Source organism: Oncorhynchus gorbuscha, linkage group LG06, assembly GCF_021184085.1.
Source record: "Oncorhynchus gorbuscha isolate QuinsamMale2020 ecotype Even-year linkage group LG06, OgorEven_v1.0, whole genome shotgun sequence".
In the NCBI taxonomy this organism is placed as follows: Eukaryota; Metazoa; Chordata; class Actinopteri; order Salmoniformes; family Salmonidae; genus Oncorhynchus; species Oncorhynchus gorbuscha.
The window spans coordinates 69785002-69807820 of record NC_060178.1 but is presented as its reverse complement, the minus strand read 5'-3'; the positions used below and the strand labels follow the sequence as shown (position 1 = coordinate 69807820).

The 22819-nt window shown below is 40.8% G+C and overlaps 1 protein-coding gene across 1 annotated transcript; it reads left to right on the top strand.

Moving 5' to 3' along the window:
* The first annotated feature begins 318 nt into the window (after positions 1 to 318).
* On the top strand, positions 319 to 3173 carry LOC124037235 (homeobox protein HMX2-like). The gene is made up of 2 exons (XM_046351907.1): positions 319 to 786; positions 1955 to 3173. Exons 1-2 carry the CDS (start codon positions 516 to 518, stop codon positions 2500 to 2502), a joined length of 819 nt encoding a protein of 272 aa, XP_046207863.1. The 5' UTR covers positions 319 to 515; the 3' UTR covers positions 2503 to 3173.
* The last annotated feature ends 19646 nt before the right edge of the window (positions 3174 to 22819 follow it).

Here is a 22819-nt window from a genome sequence, read left to right as displayed (position 1 = left end):
ATGCCTATGCAAAACGTTTTGTGCTGCATATTTCTGGCAGAGAGAGATGTCTGTTGAAGTCATTTAGTAGCCTAAGATGTGTGATTTGTCTGTGCCATAAGGCCTATATTTGTCTACCTTCACTATCGGATTCAAAGAGGGACGTAAAGATGGAATAAACGACAGCCTTTCCTTATCGCCTCTCATCCTATCTCAGAACCTCAACATGAGTTTGAAATTTCCGGGCTTAGTTTGAGCGTGTGATTGGTCCAAGAGGAGCTTACCTACATGCAAATGAGCCAACGCTACAATACTGCCTTTAGTCAGAGCGCGTGGAAGTCGACCAGGAATACATTCATGTTCCCTGAGCTCCAGGAAAAAACAACCCAAGCATCCCAATTTAAAAAAAGGTTTTACTAAAAAAAATATTATTTTCGAACTATTTTACACAAGAGGAGTCCTCACAGACCAATAATAAGAAAACAATTATACAAAAACTATACGATATAGCCCAATCTTACTGTTATGAGTCGAGAATGAGTACCACAGAAGACAACGGAAGCAAGTGCTCTTCGGCCCCGATTTCCACCTTCACTATTCAGTCGATATTGGGCAAGTCGTCGGAGAAGCCACGGTCCGGGGCGAAGGAGAGTTCCAAGGGACTGCAGCTGGCGAGGACGCGCTTGCTCTCGGTTTCTTCGGAAGATGAGTGCAGCGGTGGGGAGGACTCTGCAGACTGTTTCTGCTCGGATCCTGGTCACAGAGAACCATGCAACCAACATCAACCACTTAATTTTTCTTGTTTAGGTGAGTAGATTACTGAATGTAATTTGTGTTGTGCGCAAAACGTAATCATTTTGGCTTTAAAATAGATTTTTCTTGAATAGATTTTCGTCGCTGACATTTTGCCTTTCGAAAATAAACGCTTATTTTCCAAGTAAAAAAGTTAAGTAGGCTATATATTGTATACATCTATGGCATCTAAAGGGATAATATCATTACTTCTATTATTAGGCTATTATTGTAGCCTAAGGTAGGCTAGGCCTAATTATACACATATTTATACACGTATTTATGATACATTTAGCCTAATACTTGCTGCAATTTAAGCTTGTAAACTTCGATAACTCAATAGTAGCCTGTTTGTGTCTGCATATAGGTAGACTATCACTTCACTTTGTTTAATGTGTCGTATTACTGCTAGATCAGCGAACAGGGGAAAGGTCAAATAATTAACAGGATGTTTCCCCCTTCATTCCAAATTTAATCGAGTCTTCTAATTGATTAAACACGTTTCCACAATGACTGCACTACATTTCGTCAATTGAGCGTTAAATGTAACCTGATTTAATTAATATTGTGCACCAGGCAGAGTCATATTAAATGGTTTATTTAAAAGGCCACTTACAACCTTTCAACGGTCAATTAATGAGTCAAAGTTCACACTTAATGCACTCTTGTACCGAGTATCGAATAATGTTCTTCTTTTAATAGGGATGTGCGCCAAACCTGGGTAGGCCAAAACAAAGCCTTTGAAAAATAAGTGTGAAACCTTTGAGAGATATTCTACATTTTGTGACAGAATTGATAACCTGATCTAAAGTCAATAGACTAAAGCGTCCAGTTGCCTATCTTAGGTTGATGCATATTTCTTGAGGGCAGGCCTACACCATTTATCAATGTTGGTAGATGATATCGAGGAGGACAGTTTTTAAATATTTTGAAATGATTTAAATGTTATTTCCAACCCTCTGGTCTTTACACTGGGTAGCAGGTAGCCTAGTGGTTAGAGCGTTGGACTAGAAACCGAGAGGTTGCAAGATCGAATCCCCGAGTTGACAGATTAAAACTCTGGCGTTCTAACCCTGAACAAAGTAGTTCACCTACTGTTCTTAGGCCGTCATTGAAACTAAAAACTGACTTGCCTGGTTGAATAAGAGGTCAAATAAAATACTGGTATTTTTCCCCAATGCAGGTGCAACCAAGGGACTTATTTCAGGCCAAGACGGGATTGCACGGCGACCGCACTTGACACAGCCTCTGCTGCAGGATTACAAAGAAGAACAAGAGAGACCATGCAATCCAATGTCACCTATTTCCGAGGAGAGACAGACAGACGGTGTGGACAAGCAGACTAACTCGTCCAAGAAGAAGACTCGTACCGTCTTCTCGCGGAGTCAGGTGTACCAGCTCGAGTCCACATTTGATATGAAGAGGTATTTGAGCAGCTCCGAGCGAGCCTGCTTGGCATCAAGTCTACAGCTAACAGAAACTCAAGTGAAGACGTGGTTTCAGAACCGCAGAAACAAATGGAAACGACAACTGTCGGCGGAACTGGAGGCTGCGAACATGGCACACGCATCCGCACAGACACTGGTCGGAATGCCGCTTGTTTTTAGAGATAACTCCCTGCTCCGGGTACCAGTTCCAAGATCTATTGCTTTTCCAACGCCACTATACTATCCCGGCAGCAGCCTACAAGGGTTACCACTGTACAATCTGTATAACAAGATTGAATATTGACTCAATGCCTGTGATGACAGTCCAAAATAATAACACGTTAACACGCGACAGTACTTTCTTATAAATGTCTGCCAAACTCATGTCTATGATATAACTTTATTTGTTGAAAAAATATGTCTTATTATGCAGCAACTGTATGTTTTAACAAGAAAGCAACACGCTTCTCTAAATGTATAAAATACACCATGTGTATAATAATTATTTTCAACCTCGATTTTGCGTTCTTCTCCCTGGTTTAACGCGTTATACATTGCGAGAATTTAGACACTGGAATACAGATGTTATCAAGTGGACTGTTTCCCAAACGAATTATGAATGCATTCAAACACAGTTTTAAATGTAATGTGAATGTGAATATGAAATATTGAGGTCCAACCACCTTAATCTGTTAAAAAATACTGGAAGAAATGGGGTTTATACATTTGGGGATATGGAAGTGCAAACTCGTTGCTTCGATTTTGGGGAAATGTTATTGTAATCATAGGCCCACCAAATAAACTGCTAATTCAATACATTTTCTATATCAGTGAAACATGGGTTGGGATTTATTGTACATTGCCAGTTTTTAATATTTATTTCGACATCTCAATTGTGGCATTCAATCCAGTTTTTGAAAAACAGGAAAGGGAAAAAGGAATTTCATATGTACAATATAAGATAGCTTACTTATTTAAAATATTCACACTGCAGCTCAAAGATTATTAAAGAAAAACCTATATTTGTTATTTTTCTGTGTAACTTTCTGCCATGGAAGTTTCAACCAACATGACATCCAGCCACAGTTGGCCAAACTCTCCTATAAACATATGACTCTGCAACTAACTAGGCCTCTAAAGGTGAACAATGATACTAAAACACCCTCTTAGCCAGTGGTGTAAGCCTCCAGTGCGCCAAAATTCATATTAAAAACATATAGATTGCCTGGTAGCCTAAAAACAATGTAGGATTCAACATATATTTGTCAAATGTGAACAATGTAATATTATACCCTAAGCCTCATAGGTCTGTAACAAGTGCTCATTTGCCTACTACTAACAGTGTAACTAACAAGATGTGCTATTTACAACAAAGTGTTGTGAAGGGGACTACAGTTTCAAAATGATCTATGTATACAAGTGATTTCAGGTGTAGCCTTCCACTGCAGTATTACTGGCTGCAGAGGGGTTTATGCGCTGCTTCCCAACAACCATGGACACATAATGAGTTAAGATCGTGTCAAACGCTTTGGTTATATTTATGTTGCCTGTCTTAAACACAAAGACTCTTTTCATCTGTCATCACAGTCCTTTGGCAAGTTAGCCAATGTGAAATGTGTCATATGTACTTATGAGTGTCAACTCAGTGGTTTGCTTAACCTATTTCAGGGGAAGGGAAAGAGATGTACACCATCAGCAACCAATCAGAGTCATGGCGGCATATTCTGACATTTGAAGTGTGCATTACAGGAACGCCTAGCCTTGTTGGAGGGAATGTAATAAGCAGTGCCATTGTTAAAGTTCAAGACTCACCGCATCGTTGTGTGATGCTTTTCCTTTTCCAGCTAGCCACCACTCAAATCAAATCAAACTTTATTTGCCACATGATCCGAATCCAAGTGTAGACTTTACAGTGAAATGCTTACTTACAAGCCCTTAACCAACATTGCAGTTCAAGAATAAGAAAATATTTACCAAGTAGACTAAAATAAAAAGTAATAATAAAAAGTACGCAATAAGAATAACAATAATAATACAGGTGGCACCGGTACCGAGTCAGTGTGCGGGGTACAGGCTAAGGTGAGCTGTACATTTAGGTGGGGGCAAAGTGACTATGCATAGGTAACACTGTATCGGTTACAGTGAAAAATACGTGTTAAAATATTAGAAAAGGCTTTCTGACAAAGAAACCTGTTTCGAAATGGCATACCACTTTGAGTGTTTATAGGGAGAAAACATATACTTAACTCTTAAATCATTGATTGGTGTAGGCCCAATTGATAGCAGTTTCATTGTCTATTGCAGGATTACAGTCTAGTTGTAACAAGTGTATACTGTACAATATTAGGTAATACATAACGTAGGCCTATAAGAATGGGGCCAACTCCATTTCAACTCAGGTCAATTCATGAAATTAATTGACATTGAAGCAATGTAAAACTTTTGCCTGGAGCTTAGATTGCTTTTAAACATAACAGACAACCTAGGTACGTTTCTACCAAGGTTATTATAGTAAACTAAAACTGAAACTAAAACATAACGAATAATAAAACAATATTATTTGGTGCATCTTTGTCATCTCACCTAACCTATGACCTGACCCATCACCTTATGCATTACTGCCCCACAGTGGCAAGAAGAGACATTCCACAAAACAACAAAATTGTAAAACACAAAAATGGCTCCTAGCCTCCCATAGGCTACTTCATTTCACTAACACTAAAACGAAATAATAGAAAAACTAAATGTTTTTATTATACTTAAACTAAGTGACTAGTAAATCAGATCTGAAAACGAACTGAAACTAAACTGAATTTCGAATAAAAATCTTAAAACTAATAGAAATGAAAAAAAATATAAAAACAGACCTATAATCTTGGTTTCAACGATTGAAACATACATATTACACACATTTTAGTTTTCCATGACCGCAGATAAGGCTATAAAAAAACTGATAACTATTTTGGTACCATTGTACAATAATACAGCACATGGAAAATGTTTGGAATTACACATTTTGGAAATAACTCTGTCTTTTTGTATCTTCTTTGTACCCTTTGTATCTTTGCTCTTACAATATTAGGCTACAGTATTTGGTTGCTCTAAGGTCAATAGGCCCAATCAAACTGCACGCACACACACACACACACACACACACACACACACACACACACACACACACACACACACACACACACACACACACACACACACACACACACACACACACACACACACACACACACACACACACACACACACACACACACACACACACACACACACACACACACACACACACACACACACACACACACACACACACACACACACACACACACACACACACACACACACACACACCTCTCCCTCTCTCTCTCTCGGTGCTAATGGCTATACATTATCCTGCAGCATTATGACTAGCGAGGTTCTGTTGCCCAGCAGATTATTCCTGACCCAATTCCTGCAACTGCCGCTCTGTGTTCTGGGCAAATGGATCACGTTAGACAACATAAGTGATTTATGGGTAACTGATGCTGGCGGAGAGGTGCAGGGGGATGAATTTGTGAAAGAAAGGAAAGGGAGAGAACAGAGTGAAAGAGACAGACCACTCATGAAAAGGAGGAATAGCGTTGTGTGAATGAAGCTGTTTATTAGTTTTACAGCGGTCATTATGCCATCATGTTTGACGGTAATACACTACTCTCCTGGATGGAAACGTGTGCACTGCTGACTTGTGGGATATCTGCATGACCTGTTACATGGGGTTGTTTGATTTACAGGAGAGAGATAGAAAGGGTTGGAGAGACTGGGCGGTGAGGGAGAGAGAGAGATAAAGAAAAACGTGAGAGGGGCTTGTGTTATACATTTCCCAAATGGCAGGTATGAATTACACATTTTAATAGTGAGGCAATGAAAATGATTTGAAGTGGTTTAAACGCCAAAGAAATAGTAGCTGGAATCACTGTGAAGATTTCTTGAGATTATGTGTTGTGCTTTAGGATTGATCAAACCTGCCTGGTAAAGTGAAAAGCAAGTGTAATTCACTTTGTGGTATAATTTATGGTAAGAATAATGGCAACTGTAGAAAGAGGGGCAGGGAAAAGATGAGCTGAAGGATTTCCAGGATATTTCTTTCATCCCTAGAGGAAATTATCTACGGGAACCCTAATGTTTACATTTTACTCAGCTTTTCCCATGTGGCAGTCCTAAAATGTATACAAAAATTACAATTATTTGTTTAGCTACAGTTGAAGTCGGAAGTTTACATAAACCTTAGCCAAATACATTTAAACTCAGTTTTTCACAATTCCTGACATTTAATTAGAATCAAAATTCCCTGTCTTAGGTCAGTTAGGATCATCATTTTATTTTAAGAATGTGAAATGTCAGAATAATAGTAGAGAGAATGATTTAATTTCAGCTTTTATTTCTTTCATCACATTCCCAGTGGGTCAGAAGTTTACATACACTCAATTAATACTTGGTAGCATTGCCTTGAAATTGTTTAACTTGGGTCAAACATTTCGGGTAGCCTTCCACAAGGTTCCAACAATAAGTTGGGTGAATTTTGGCCCATTCCTGCTGACAGAGCTGGTGTAACTGAGTCAGGTTTGTAAGTCTCCTTGCTCGCACACACTTTTTCAGCTCTGCCCACAAATGTTCTATAAGATTGAGGTCAGGGCTTTGTGATGGCCACTCCAATACCTTGACTTTGTTGTCCTTAAGCCATTTTGCCACAACTTTGGAAGTATGCTTGGGGTCATTGTCCATTTGGAAGACCCATTTGCGACCAAGCTTTAACTTCCTGACTGATGTCTTGAGATGTTGCTTCAATATATCCACATAATTTTCTTCCCTCATGATGATGCCATCTATTTGTGAAGGGCATCAGTCCCTCCTGCAGCAAAGCACCCCCACAACATGATGCTGCCACCCCGTGCTTCACGGTTGGGATGGTGTTCTTTGGTTTGCAAGCCTCCCCCTTTTTCCTCCAAACATAACAATGTCATTATGGCCAAAAAGTTACATTTTTTTCTCATCAGACCAGAGGACATCTCTCCAAAAAGTACGATCTTTGTCCCCATGTGCAGTTGCAAGCGGCTTTTCATGGCAGTTTTGGAGCAGTGGCTTCTTCCTTGCTGAGCGGCCTTTCAGGTTATGTCAATATAGGACTCGTTTTTACTGTGGATATAGATACTTTTGTACCTGTTTCCTCCAGCATCTTCACAAGGTCCTTTGTTGTTGCTCTGGGATTGATTTGCACTTTTCGCACCAAATTACGTTCATCTCTAGGAGACAGAACGCGTCTCCTTCTTGAGCGGTATGATGGCTGTGTGGTCCCATGGTGTTTATGCTTGCTATTGTTTGTACAGATGAACGTGGTACCTTCAGGCATTTGGAAATTGCAGGCGTTTGGAGGTCTTGGCTGATTTCTTTTGATTTTCCCATGATGTTAAGCAAAAGAGGCACTGAGTTTGAAGGTAGGCCTTGAAATACATCCACAGGTACACCTCCAATTGACTCAAATGATGTCAATTCGCCTATCCTAAGCTTCTAAAAACATGACATGATTTTCTGGAATTTTCAAAGCTGTTTAAAGGCACAGACAACTTAGTGTATGTAAACTTCTGACACACTGGAATTGTGATAGTGACAGTGAATTATAAGTGAAATTATCTGTCTGTAAACAATTGTTGGAAACATGATTTGTGTCATGCACAAAGTAGATGTCCTATCCGACTTGCCAAAACTATAGTTTGTTGACAAGAAATTTGTGGAGAGGTTGAAAAACGAGTTTTAATGACTCCAACCTAAGTGTATGTAAACTTCTGACTTCAGCTGTATATGACTGTATTAGAGTATAGGGTAATTCTGTTCCAGTTAGACTGCACGTTTGATCTGAAATACAAACAATACCAATATCATGTTTGACATGGCTCTAACAAAGTGTCATGTCATCATTACAACTTTATGTTTTCTTTATTGTATTTGTCACCCCAAATATCAAAATGCCATTTGCTACTGTTTACATTCCCAAAGAAATACCATCCCACTGGGCACAAACTGGTTGAATCAACATTGTTTCAATGTAATTATCAATTTATCGTGACGTGGAGTCTGCGCGGAAAATACATTGGATTCAAAAAAAGTAATCAACGTAAACTGTTTTGCGGGTGAAATTTCAAATCACAGGATTATGTCATCATTGTAGCCAATTTTCAACATAGACAAACCTTGTATAAATAATCATATTAACGAATTCAACCCTCATTTGGTTTCGTAACCAATTTAGTCTCATCTTAGCCAGCATTTGATTTCCATAGGGGACTTGTGTACGTTTATACAGCACACTCATAGGAACAAAGATGCTATCTAGAACCAAAAGGGTTCTTCGGCTGGCCCCATAGGTGATCACTTTGAAGAACCTATTTTGGTTCCAGGTAGAACCCTTTAGGGATCAATGTAGAACCTTTTCCACATAGGGTTGTACATGGAACGCAAAAGAGTTCTACCTGGAACCAAAAAGGGTTATTCTATGGGGACAGCCGCAGAACCCGTTTGGAACACTTTTCTGAGTGTAATGTAGGGGAAGGTTATAAAACATAGCACCTTGACGAGATGCAGGGTCATGAGGTTGCTTCCAGAAATTAGTTCTAAAAGCGATCGCAATGCATTAAGCCAGACAACTCTCAAGACCTGTTTTGCTCCTTAAATGAATTTGAGGAAGGAATAATGAGATTCTTGAGGCAGGCCTGTCATCCGTCGCCATTTACCAGCTCCCTGTATTTATGGTCTAATGTTTAAAAATGAGAGCTTGAGCCAGAAGTGATTTTTCATGATTCTGTTTTACATTAACTGGAAATGGGTGGGCTAAAGGGGAAATTGTGGTTGCATGACCCCCCCCCCCCCCCAATGTTAGAATCACCGTTTGACAGTGATTACAGCTGTGAGTCTTTATGGGTAAGTCTAAGAGCTTTGCAAACCTGGATTGTACAGTATTTGTACATTATTCTTTTTTTAAATTCTTCAAGCTCTGCCCAGTTGGTTGTTGCTCTGTCCAGTTGGTTGTTGATCCTTTCTAGACAACCGTTGAGGCTGAGTTTACAAAACATTAAGAACACATGCTCTTTACATGACAGACTGATCAGGTGAAAGCTATGATCCCTGATTCATGTCACTTATTTAATACACTTCAATCAGTGTAGATTAAGGGGAGAGGACAGGTTAACGAAGGATTTTTTACGTCTTGAGACAATTGAGACATGGATTGTGTATATGTGCCATTCAGAGTGTGAATAGGCAAGACAAAAGAATTGTGTATGGTAATAGGTGCCAGGGCATTCTACCAAAGATTTTTAAAACTTAGACACTGTCTTGTTGGCCTAACGTTATATCCTAATTTGACTTTGGTGCAGGTCATGTTGTTATTCACATTACAGTCTCGTGAAAACACACAGTATATGAAATAAAATCAGAGTGTATTTGTCACATGCACAAACATAGAAACGGTCAACTGTACCGTGAAATAGTTATTTGCATAGTGGAGTCTTTTGTTTAGACATGTAGCTAGCTAAATAATAAACCATAATACCAACTCATAACGTTACTACCATGCATGAATCTGCAGGTAGCTAAAGCTAACCAACTAGGTTCAATGTTAGCTAGCTATCTAACATAAGGCTGCAACTAGCAATGCAAATGGCTTGCTTAGATACAAATAATATTACAACACAGATCATACATGTAACGCTAGCTAGCTAGCCAGCCAGGTAACTTTAGCTAGCTAGCTAACAGTACGCTTTGACTTGCAATGAAAAAGTCTGACAAAACTGGAAATATATAATATCTGAAAATGTAGCTAACTAGACTTTCTTACCCGTATACATGGGTGAACGCTTCTCCTCCCCTGTCAAGGATGCCATGGTTGCCCTTTGTTTGAAGATGTAATCTGGAGACAGGTATTTTATACAACAGACATTGGTGTTCTCTTGTTGACTCCCTCTGCATATTTGCAATGGAATTGCCAGAATTCTCTTTAGCTATAATATGCTGCTTCCACTGGACATTCCACTGATTTCAAAACTTGATCAACTTCTCTGACAACAACACGGTTGATCACCATTTCAGAAGACTCTACAATGTATGATTCAATTAAAATGTTAACTAAAATCAGGGATTTCCTTATCGTCGGACTCATTTCCAGAGTCAGCGTGGCACAATCGTCCTCCAGAAAGTGGAGAGCATTAGCAACACTTTTGAAGTACTTTTTGATATCTTATAAAAGAAACTGCATTAGAAAGGATTACTTACACATACTGAGCAACTCATGTTATAGACAGAAGCATCATACATTGCAGACCAATTCAAACTCATCTCTCAGCATGACTAGCCCATCCATTATCTCAGCCAATCATGGCTAGCGGGAAGGTTCCTGTCTTTTCACGTGGCTAAACCAACTAGGCTCATAATTAAAAAATGTTACTCATATTTACAGATGGCATACAAGTTTGTTACGAAGGCACATTAAAGTTCATGTTCCAGAAGACATTTCTGCCAGAAGACACATTTTGATGAAAAATAAATGTTTACATTCAAATACCTCTCCTGTGAAGTAGTGACATGTGACATAGGCCTAGTTTCCTGAAATGAGTCACTTATGTTTATTGAGTGATATTTTATCACTTTCACAGGCTACGTACAAAACCTGGTGAATGTGTTGTTCAACAGCATTGTGGGAACACCCTACCATATCAGGAGGTGTTACAGAAGGCTGAGGCATTGGCCAGACACCAGCCCTGCTTCAGAGTAATGGAGGACACTTGAATCAGGTTGGTCACATTTGATCTGGTCAATGCTCAAAATACTATCTGTCCTGGAAGTCACCTAACCATCGTTGATAATGTAATCAGTGTTGTGTCTCCTGTATGTTGTAAGGGAGGTGCCTCCTTCCACTGAGCCAATGGACTACTCTTTGGCCCGAGTAAGCAATACCAACCAGTCAGTGATATGGTGGCACGTGTCCCTTGTGAATCAGGATCTCTGATCCATCGTCCATCAGACGTTGGAAAATACCTCACAAGAGACAAATGGTGATTACTAATAAGACAGTACATCACAAGTGTTTAGTAATATCACATCATTAAAATTATACAACACACATTTTTATCATATTGCTATTATTAAATATAAGGGCAAACACCGCGGGACTGGGGGACCATGTATATTCTTTACACGTCAGGGAACTCCTGTCTTATTTTTTATTTCACCTTTATTTAACTAGGTAGGCCAGTTGAGAACAAGTTCTCATGTACAACTGCGACCTGGCCAAGATAAAGCAAAGCAGTGCGACAAAAACAACAACACAGAGTTACACATAAAGAAACGTACAGTCAATAACACAATAGAACATATTTTGAAAAATCTATGTACAGTTTTTGAAAATGTAGTAGCGTAGGGAGGTAGGCAATATATAGGCCATAGAGCCGAAATAATTACAATTTAGCATTAACACTGGAGAGATAGATGTGCAGATGATGATGTGCAAGTAGAGATACTGGGGTGCAAAAGAGCAAGAGGGTAAGTAATAATATGGGGATAGTCAGGTGTGCTTTACAGATCGGCTGTGTACAGGTATAGTGATCGGTAAGCTGCTCTGACAGCTGATGCTTAAAGTTAGACAGAGAGATATAAGACTCCAGCTTCATTGATTTTGGCAATTCTTTCCAGTCATTGGCAGCAGAGAACTGGAAGGAAAGGCGGCCAAAGGTAGTGTTGGCTTTGGGGTTGACCAGTGAAATATACCTGCTGGAGCTACGGTTGGGTGTTGCTATAGTGACCAGTGAGCTGGGAGCAGGGCTTTACCTAGCAAAGACTTATAGATGACATGGAGCCAGTGGGTTTGGCGACGAATATGTAGTGAGGGCCAGCCAACGAGAGTATACAGTGGTGGGTAGTATATGGGGCTTTGTTGACAAAACGGGTGGCACTGTGACAGACTACATCCAGTTTGCTGAGTAGGGTGTTGGAGGCTATTTTGTAGTAGTCAGTTTTACGAGGGTATGTTTGGCAGCATGAGTGAAGGAGGCTTTGTTATGAAATAGGAAACCGATTCTAGATTTAATTTTGGATTGGAGATGCTTAATGTGGGTCTGGAAGGAGAGTTTACAGTCTAACCAGATACCTAGGTATTTGTAGTTGTCCACATATTCTAAGTCAGAACTGTCCAGAGTATTGATGCAAGTCGGGCAGGAGGGTGCGGGCAGCGATCGGTTGAAGAGCATGCACTTAGTTTTACTAGCATTTAAAAGCAGTTGGAGGCCACAGAAGGAGTGTTGTATGGCGTTGAAGATCGTTTGGAGGTTTGTTAGCACAGTGTCCAAAGAAGGGCCAGGTGTATACAGAATGGTGTTGTCTGTGTAGAGGTGGATCAGAGAATCACCAGCAGCAAGAGCGACATCATTGATATATACAGAAAAAAGTTGGCTTGAGAATTGAACCCTTTGGCTCCCCCCCATAGAGACTGCCGGTGGTCCAGACAACAGGCCCTCCAATTTGACACACTGAACTCTATCTGAGAAGTAGTTGGTAAACTAGACGAGGCAGTCATTTGAGAAGCCAAGGCAGTTGAGTCTGCTGATAAGAATGCTGTGATTGACAGAGTCGAAAGCCTTGGCCAGGTCGATGAAGATGGCTGCACAGTACTTTCTTTTATCGATGGCGGTTATGATATCGTTTAGGACCATGAGCGTGGCTGAGGTGCACCCATGACCAGCTCGGAAACCAGATTGCATAGTGGAGAAGGTACGATGGGATTCAAAATGGTTGGTGATATGTTTGTTATCTTGGCTTTCGAAGATTTTAGAAAGTCAGGGCAGGATGGATATAGGCCTATAACAGTTTGTGTCTAGAGTGTCTTCCCCTTTGAAGAGGGGGATGACCGCGGCAGCTTTCCAATCTTTTTGGATCTCAGACAATACGAAAGAGAGGTTGAATAGGCTAGTAATAGGGGTTGCAACAATTTCGGCGGATAATATTAGAAAGAGAGGGTCCAGATTGTCTAGACCAGCTGTTCTGTAGGGATCCAGATTTTGCAGCTCTTTCAGAAAATCAGCTGTCTGGATTTAGGTGAAGGAGAAGCAGGGGAGGGCTTGGGTAAGTTGCTGCAGGGGGTGCTGAGATTTTGACCGGGGTAGGGGTAGCCAGGTGGAATGCATGGCCAGCTGTAGAAAAATGCTAATTGAAATGATCGAATATCGTATATTTATTGGTGGTGACAGTGTTTCCTATCCCCAGTGCAGTGGCAGCTGGGAAGAGGTACTTTTATTCTCCATGGACTTTACAGTGTCCCAAAATCTTTTGGTATTAGTGCTACAGGAAGCACATTTCTTTTTGAAAAAGCTAGCCTTAGCTTTCCTAACTGACTGGGTATATTGGTTCCTGACTTCCCTGAAAAGTTGCATATTGCGGGGGCTATTCGATGCAAATGCAGAACGCCACAGGATGTTTTTGTGCTAGTCAAGGGCAGTCAAGTCTGGGGTGAACCATGGGCTATATCTGTTCTTACTTCTACATTCTTTGAATGGGGCATGCTTATTTAAGATGGTGAGGAAAGCACTTTTGAAGAGCAACCAGGCATCCTCTACTGATGGGATGAGGTCAATATCCTTCCAGGATAACAGGGCCAGGTCGATTAGAAAGGCCTGCCCGCTGAAGTGTTTTAGGGAGCGTTTGTCAGTGATGAGGGGTGGTCGTTTGACCGCAGACCCATTACGCACGCAGGCAATGAGGCAGTGATCGCTGAGATCCTGGTTGAAGACAGCAGAGGTGTAATTAGAGGGCAAGTTGGTCAGGATGATATCTATGAGGGTGCCCATGATTATGGATTTAGGGTTGTACCTGGTAGGTTCCTTGATAATTTGTGTGAGATTGAGGGCATATATGGGACACCATACAGGAAGGTATAATATTTGCACATGGCGATATTAGCAGAACACTACTTTTACAGTATTATGGGAAGTATGGTTTATTCTATATGGAACGGTTACATTTGAAAGTTATCAAAACACTTTGTTTAGAGTGTCTACATAAGTTCAGCAATTGCACCCTTCTCACATTCCTCTGTAGGCTACTAACCGATGCAAAGCTTCTCCCAGAAATTATTATTCTATTATTCTATTCTAATTATTCTATAACTGGCTAGTTTTGTCTCGTCTCGTCTCTTATGTTCACTGTTTCGTCGGAATTTCGTCTTTCCTTCACCCAACTTTTAACCTAAATCCAATGACATGGTGAAACGTTTTCTTGACTTCACGTTGAATTCATGTTAGTTGACAACTCAAGCAAATGGTATCAATTGCGAGTTGAATGTCCAATCTATCCTACAGCACAACATTGATTCCTGTTTTCAAATCCTCTCAGTTTTCCACGTTGATTCAATGTCATCACATAACATTTTTGGTTGAAATGATCTGGAAACAATGTTGATTCAACCAGTTTTTGCCCAGTTGGTTTGCTTTCCTCTCTGTACTCACTACTGCCCTTGTTTGTTGTGATAGAATGGAAAAGACACACCCAAGAAACACTCACATCAAACCACACTCCCAAGACAACTCTTGTTTGGCTTCAGTCATGGCCGCTAGCATTTTTTTATGACCATGCTTCAAAACGAGGCCAAATCAGGATGTTTGGGATTGTCTTTAAAGGAATAATGTTAAAATACAGCGCTTAATCCAAATGTAAGGCCATCAGTCATTCATCATTCTGTAATGGACATTGTGCACAACCATTTTGTATTCTCTATTTTCTATTTGTACGTTTAAGAGGGGATTTATCTACTGTATAAGGCTTCATGACATACACTCAGTGATCTAGAAGGTCCCAAAGCCCTGCCACAGTTGTTTCAGCCCCCCCCCCCCAGGACCTCATCTCCCAGAAAGGAGTAGGGAAGATAAAGCATGTCATCATTCTATTAATGACGTACCGTTTTTGTAATGGGACTTGCAGCAGTTGGCAGAAGTACAGGCAGCTTCTTCAATATCCTGGACATTATTTGTTCGTTTAGTTAAATTACGTTTCTAATTCCCTCATAATTACTTGTAATGAGGCTGTCTCTATCATTTTGATGCAGCTTCATCTTAATAGTGAATGTCATCCTTTTTTTAGGGATAATTACCTCCCATAAGGCCAGGGAGTACGGCTGGGGTTTGTTGTGCGCTGCACACACGGCAAATTGGTTTGTTTCCTGACATCTTGTCTTCCCGCAAATTGGTAAATTAAGTTTCTCGGCTGGGGCATTATAACTGTTAAATTTGCTTTCCCGGCTCCCTTAAATGATTGGGTAGGCTGACAGCCTGTCGCTTTTCTGTGCTTGATTTTTTTTGCCTGTAGGTAAATCTTACCATGATGCTATGAGATTTTATACCAGTTGAGAGTGTACACATCGTGTAGAATAGCATGAGATTAGCTATAAAACTCCACATTTTTTTCTCAGCATCATGGTAATATGTGTGGTATTGCAGGAAACTAGCTGTCCTCCCAAAATCCATTACAAAATATGTGTGTGTGGGGGGGGGGGGGGGGGGGGTGCTTATGCTCAGACCTTGTAGGGGTAGGGATGTCATTGTACAATTGTACAATTTAAATCTCATATACTTTGCATAGCAGAATATAAATAAAGAAGAGATCATGGATTATATAAGAGATAATCGATATCATTCTTTGTTACTTTCAAAATCCAGTATATATATTATCCCTAGGGCTTACTACATCACACACTTTGCAATGAGGCTGAGAGAATTTTGCATAATTAAAGCTAATTTCCTGCTATTCTACACATTTTGCCATGAGGCTGGAAGAAAATGTTGCAGTTTTACATATTTTTTTTGCCATGCTTATGACATGTTCATATGCTGACTGGGGAGAGGTACTTGATAATCCAACCACAGCTGTGGCCACTGCTGCTGAGAGGTTTCATTTCTGAAGTGTCACAGACAGTTTGGCTCTACATGAGCCTGTTACACACCGATTAAAAAAGGGGAAAGAGTGCTCCCGCGGTGGTCATGTACATTTACCCAAACCACAAAAGGGTCTAACGTTAACACCATGCTGCTGACATTACCTTCAGACGAGGTCCTGGCACTGTCTGATACTGTAACTGTCTGTATCAGACAGGAAGATACTCATATATTTCATGTCGGAGAACACCTATCACTCCTGTCCTGTCCTGTTTAGTTAGTGGATACGGCTATTACTGGGAAATATATACGACATTATACAGTATGTTTCACATGTATGCGGTGGGCTATGTTAGGGTCTGATTAGCTTTATGTCAAAATGACTGAATCGTCAAAATAATTGAATGACCATATCAAGGTATAGCAAAGTCATTTTAAAATTTTTTTTTTTTTTCCCTCAGAAGGATCAAATATGTACTGCACATACTCTAACTCTTTCCCCACTGAAGAAAAAGACGTTCCTAATTTCAGTGTTATTGTTTGAGAGTTCTTGAACCGTGAAGTGCTCCTTGTTTCTGCTTGGCTGTTATCTGTTTGTTATAAGATTTGATAGGAGTCTTTTTAATACAGCGGGTGGGGAGCTCTTTGTAACACCCAAGTGGTCTCTTTTAACTCCAGTGGTGTAGTGCACAGAAAGATTATCTGTCACTGCTGGCTGAGACTGACTGCTGACCATACACCCTGCAGCACTGGGGAAAGCAATGAGAGTAGCACACAGGCAACTGACAGCTAATAAGAGATCAGTCCCCTAGAAGGGAATACATTGTATTTGAGGGGTGAGAAAAAAGAAAGCATAGAGACATTTAAATCCGTGTGAAGTGTCAGTCAAAGCAACAACCCACATGCTATTTCCAGTCTCTAGATTTGTGGGCATAACAGTGTTATTGTCAGATATCTACCTTGTTTTTAAAAAATGGTTATATTTGCATTTGAAGTAACATAATCCAGGACGATCATCATTAGTCTGCTGTTTACAAGAACTGAAGCAAATATTAATTTATTTACGTACCACCATTTTGACGATGATATACAGTAGCATTTTGAAGAGTTGACAACTGACAGAGATAAACTGCTCTTCCTCTGCCTCATCCCTCTAAGGAAAGGCTCTTTGAAACCATCCCCAGTTCAGCAACACATATCATAAAATACCTGCATGACTGCCAATTTGTGTGTGTGTGTGCCTGCATGTGTGTGTCTGTGCGTACATGCACATTTAGCCGAGTGAGTTCGTGTGTATATGGGAACCCAGGATCTCTTTGAAAACACATTTGTAACCATTAGTTGAGTGTAAGATTTCATGTGCACAATGCATCCTCCCTACTGGTGTCAGAGTTTCTGTGTAGCTCCTCTGGCTGGTCTGGAGGGACGGGCATAAGAGGGGGGACTGGAGCCTGGGTGTCCCACGGACGATGCATCACGGCAAGCAAAGCGTAACCTGAGCTTCCCCTCTGGCCCTGATGCGGCCTGCCACAGCGCACTCCCGTTCGGCCTCCATCACACCCTGGGGATGCTTTTAAAGAGATTTGGTCAGCGAGAAAAGAGCTCTTCAAAAGAATCGTTGTTACATTAGAAAGTAATTAGTAGGGCCCAAGGCCAAGGATTCTCCTGACAAATGTTGCACCCCAAACAATCAGTCTTAGAAATGGGCGGCCATGTTCTACACAAGAGTCTATAGGTATTTTGGCATAGGGCACTCCCATGGTTTTCAGGGTGATAGTTCCCTTGGGGTCATCAGGGAAGTTCACAGGACAGTCGAAATAACGAGTATTGGTTCACAGGGGAGAGGTTAGCAAGGAGTTTCATGCAAGGTGTGTGTGTGTGTTTGTGTGTGTGTGTGTGTGTGTGTGTGTGTGTGTGTGTGTGTGTGTGTGTGTGTGTGTGTGTGTGTGTGTGTGTGTGTGTGTGTGTGTGTGTGTGTGTGTGTGTGTGTGTGTGTGTGTGTGTGTGTGTGTGTGTGTGTGTGTGTGTGTGCGCACGCATGTGTCTGTGTAAGTGTGTGTGTTTGTCAGAATGGACCATTTCTTAGCTCGATGTTTAGAATCTTACTCAAATAGTGGGATTTCTAAATATCAATTTTACATTACTGAACCATTTTATCACAAGCTCAAGAATTCCAGAGAGAATTGCATTCATAATTTGGCATTAAAAGTCACAGCTCAAAACACAGCAGCTTTCGGTCACACTGCAAGTGTTACTGACAGTTATTGCAGCATTTTCCTTTCTTAAGATCTCAGGTAAACCTTTTCTGTTGGCTTGCCACCTGTTCTATGTAGCCTGCAGGAGCTACCGACAACCTTGCCTCTCACCGCGAGAAAATACGGAGGTGATTGGGGATGGGGTCTGTGGGTAAAGCCACTTGCTGCAGGGTAGGACTCGACACCAGCCCCCTCACAGCATCCCAGGTCTCTGTGCCGCTACAGCCTCCAGCACATCAGATAATCACGAGGAAACCATGAACAAAGTGTAGCGAAGCTACCGGTTCCAAGTGGAAAAAGCATCTACAACACCATTCTCCATGCACTGTCATTTACAACTTGATAAGAGCTATTGATAAGAGCTAGGTAAATGAGTAATCGGTTTGGAGAAGGGAATTGTAAATATAAATGACACTTGTTTAAGATCTATTTTACCTTATAATCACTGGAGAGAAATGTGAAACCAGTCATATGGCAGCAAACTGAAGCATATCAACATTCCCACAGTAAAGTTTATGAAATGCTGTGCGATTATGCAGAATTTATATATATAATATATGCCATTTAGCAGACGCTTTTATCCAAAGCGACTAACAGTCATGTGTGCATACATTCTACGTATGGGTGGTCCCGGGGATCGAACCCACTACCCTGGCGTTACAAGCGCCATGCTCTACCAACTGAGCTACAGAAGGACCACCAATTTAAATTGTACGGCCTTTTTTAACTTACAGGGATGGGTACTTTGAATGTCTTATTTATAGGCTACCCTGATTTTCTCTGGTTATTGCTGAGGATCCTTAGTAATAGTGGATAATGTGAAAACAAATACATCCAGGCTAATTAAATCGTTATGGAGCTGAGCACAGACCAAGTTGTAACAGTTTCAACCCCACACATGGCACAATACCGGGCCATGTCATCACATAGCTCCATGGTTAGTGCAGGCTATAGACGAGGGCATAGCATACCATTGTACACTATTCTCCCTATTATAATTCTATGTACATTAATCTTCCAACAGTACCATGGGCTGAAAAACTGAAATGTGGCAATTTTCAGAATGAATCAAAAACACAGATCTTTTTTTTCATGCGTGAAGGCTCTCCAAACCATTTGTTTAATGATTCATAAATACTTTACCAAACCTAAATAATCTACAAGATCAGAGTATTTTTAGATCTACCAATTGGTGCTGAAACAGAGACGAATATGCATATATTTAAAAGGACTTTCTTTCATTGAGCACTAATATTCTGAACCCATTCTCTCAATATATTCTATTGTCTGTTGACAAAATTAAAATAAGAATTTACACCGTATTTAAAGGGATAGCTTAAGATAAAATGTACTGAAAACGCCACAAGAAAGTCTGTTGGCCAGCAAGTGGGAGGGTTTTCAGCAGTTGAAAGAAATGTATTCAGAGTGCCCAAGGTCGCCACAACTGCAGAGAACGTAATGCGACTGAATAAGTTAAGTCTGAATAACAAATACTGAGAAGTGCGTAGGAAAAGAAGTGGTCTATCCATATCTATCCATGCAATTTACAAAAGAGAGGTTTAACCTGCAAGGTCAAAGGTCAGGATCAAAGGGTATCCTCCATGGGACAGTTTTGAGACCCTTCAAGAAACACTGATCCAAGCTTTTGTAAAGGAATTTCCTAATTTCAATACATTTCCAGAGAGGGAAAAAGAAACACTAGGTACAGTGGCAATATGGCTAGCCCAAAGGGGATTTTAGGTAGATTTGTGGATAGAAAGACTGATGGCAGATAGTGGTTGGTTGCCAATAGGCCGGCGGCCTTTCATTTGCTGAGGTCAGAACCTCAGAGAGATCACAGATTCATGGGCTTGGAGTGACCATTGGTGTTTGTCTGTTTAGCCTCTGGTGTGTAACCAGGTCTTGACCTTGCCTAAAGATTAGTATCAGTATCAGATTTAACTCTCCCACCTTTAGCTCTCTCTCTCTCTCTCTCTCTCTCTCTCTCTCTCTCTCTCTCTCTCTCTCTCTCTCTCTCTCTCTCTCTCTCTCTCTCTCTGTCTCTCTCTCTCTCGCTCTCTCTCCCTCTCTCTCTCTCTCCCTCTCTCTCTCTCTCCCTCTCCCTCTATCTCTCTCTCTCTCTCTCTCTCTCTCTCTCTCTCTCTCTCTCTCTCTCTCTCTCTCTCTCTCTCTCTCTCTCTCTCTCTCTCTCTCTCTCTCTCTCTCTCCTCTCTCTCTCTCTCTCTCCCTCTCTCTCTCTCTCTCCCACCCTTAGCTCTCTCTCTCTCTCTCTCTCTCTCTCTCTCTCTCTCTCTCTCTCTCTCTCTCTCTCTCTCTCTCTCTCTCTCTCTCTCTCTCTCTCTCTCTCTCTCTCTCTCTCAAAGGCACGTTATGGTTGACTTCTCGATGTAACAAATCACTTGGACTGACACAAGTGGTAAGGCTGTTACCATTATTGTAATATCTGACTAAATACTTTGAGCCTTTTTCATAGAATTTGAAATCCATTTGAATTCAACTTCAAAGCATGTTGCAAACTGAAGCCACTGATTTGAAATACACAATCTGCAACTGTTAAGCGTCGAGTTCACAAACAAATGCGTTTCATAGATTCGTTTTTGCTGATGTAAGTTCTAAAGGATGTTGAAGAAATGAGCAAACAATCCTCCTAAAACAACTGTAGCACATCCTGTACCAGTGACGGTCTGTGCCGTTTATGATGAGGGAGGACAATTTTTTTTTTTATGAGCATGGCCTTATTTCTATTATAGCATATTGGATGACTGTCATTCATATTCCATTCACCCAGCTCAATGTAAAGTCGATAGGTTGAGAATACTACATGATACTTGAATGAGGTTGCTACAACCTAGCCTATGAATGAATGTTTACAAAAGTAGGCGCACAGGTCGAGAGAAATTTGAGTAATCAAGATGACAGACATTGACACATTCAAAACCACCTTGCACACTCTTGCCTGCATCTAGCTGATCTAGGGTGCAATCATTAGTCCAAAAGTTCCCAAACAAGAGTTTCTATTGGACAAATTCAGCTATGCTTATCCCCATTTCATTTAGTTTGCTTCTGTTTAAGAAACTTTTTCAAGGATGAATACACCTCTGATCACACGCAAACAATGTTCATGTTCATAGCAGCCACATACAATCAGCATGATCCCTTTGATCGTTTTATTCCCTCTAGCTTCTACCCGCTCTCCTCCTCTCACCTGTTCACTTGAGGACTTCAATGCACAAAACATCAGCTTTCTGTGACCAGGCGAAAAAAACAATTTCCAAGCCTAACCTTCATATCATAACTGCTAACCGCTACACACAGCCTACATCGTTGTCACCATAGCTACTAGAACTAATGAGTCAGTAAACCCGTTACAATCATGCAGTACAGTGTACAGTCAGCAGCAAGCAGTTTAGCAGTTCCACCGGTGAGACCTGGTGGCAAAAAATGTAAGACCAAAAGCTTACCTTGACTTCAACGAGTTTCAGTGTTTGATAGCCATAGTCAGCTAGCCAGCATATAATCCCTGTCTGTTTGAGCTGGGTGTTTGAGTAGGCTAAACTAGCTAGCTGCATTCACATCTTCATTTTAATAAATACATTTGTTCAAAACTGTTGTCTTTCTCTCTGAGTCAACTACTCACCACATTTAATGGACGGTAGTGCCCGCTAGCTGTAGCTTTCAGTACTAGATTAATTATCTGATCCTTTGATGGGGTGGACATGTCAGGTCATGCTGCAAGAGCTCTTAAAGGTTGGAGGATGTCCTCCAGAAGTTGTCAAAATTACTGTTTAAGTTTATCGAAGGGGGTGAGAACCACAAGCCTCCTAGGTTTTGTATTGAAGTCAATGTACCCAGAGGAGGACGGAAACTAGCGTTCTTCTGGCTATGGCGCTACCCTACAGAGTGCTGTTGAGGCTACTGTAGACCTTCATTGCAAATACTTTTGTGACATGTGAAAGTATTTAGTATAGTTATATCTAAAAATAATAACTTTAATGTTTCATTATTTTTATGAAATTCACTGAGGAGGATGGTTCTTCCCTTCCTCCTCTGAGGAGCCTCTACTGTCCTGGCCAATTATTTTGTCATACATTTTGTCATTGAAATGTAATGACTCATGACTGTTTGTTGACGTCTTAATCTGCTAAATGATGGGACAAGTGTCAAACATCTGTAAAATAAGTATTCTAAATACTTTTGAAATCCCAAACAGTTGATTAGTGGACTAGTTCTTTATGATGGGGGACCACAATCACCCGGGGATGAACAATGACAAAGCCCCATCATTCAAAGGGATCTATCGTGTCAATAGACATTCTTCATGGGAGTCATTGATGCCTTTGCTAACTGAGACTGATAGAAGTTTTGCATTGTAGGGATTATCCGTGGCAGGCTGTTGAGTGACGTCTCTCCC

What these genes read in the sequence shown, in the direction of transcription:
- LOC124037235 (XM_046351907.1), top strand. Translation starts at nt 516, where the DNA reads ATGAGTACCACAGAAGACAACGGAAGCAAGTGCTCTTCGGCCCCGATT. An exon ending in ACTTAATTTTTCTTGTTTAG is followed by an intron (nt 787 to 1,954) that starts GTGAGTAGATTA and finishes TCCCCAATGCAG; the next exon opens with GTGCAACCAAGGGACTTATT.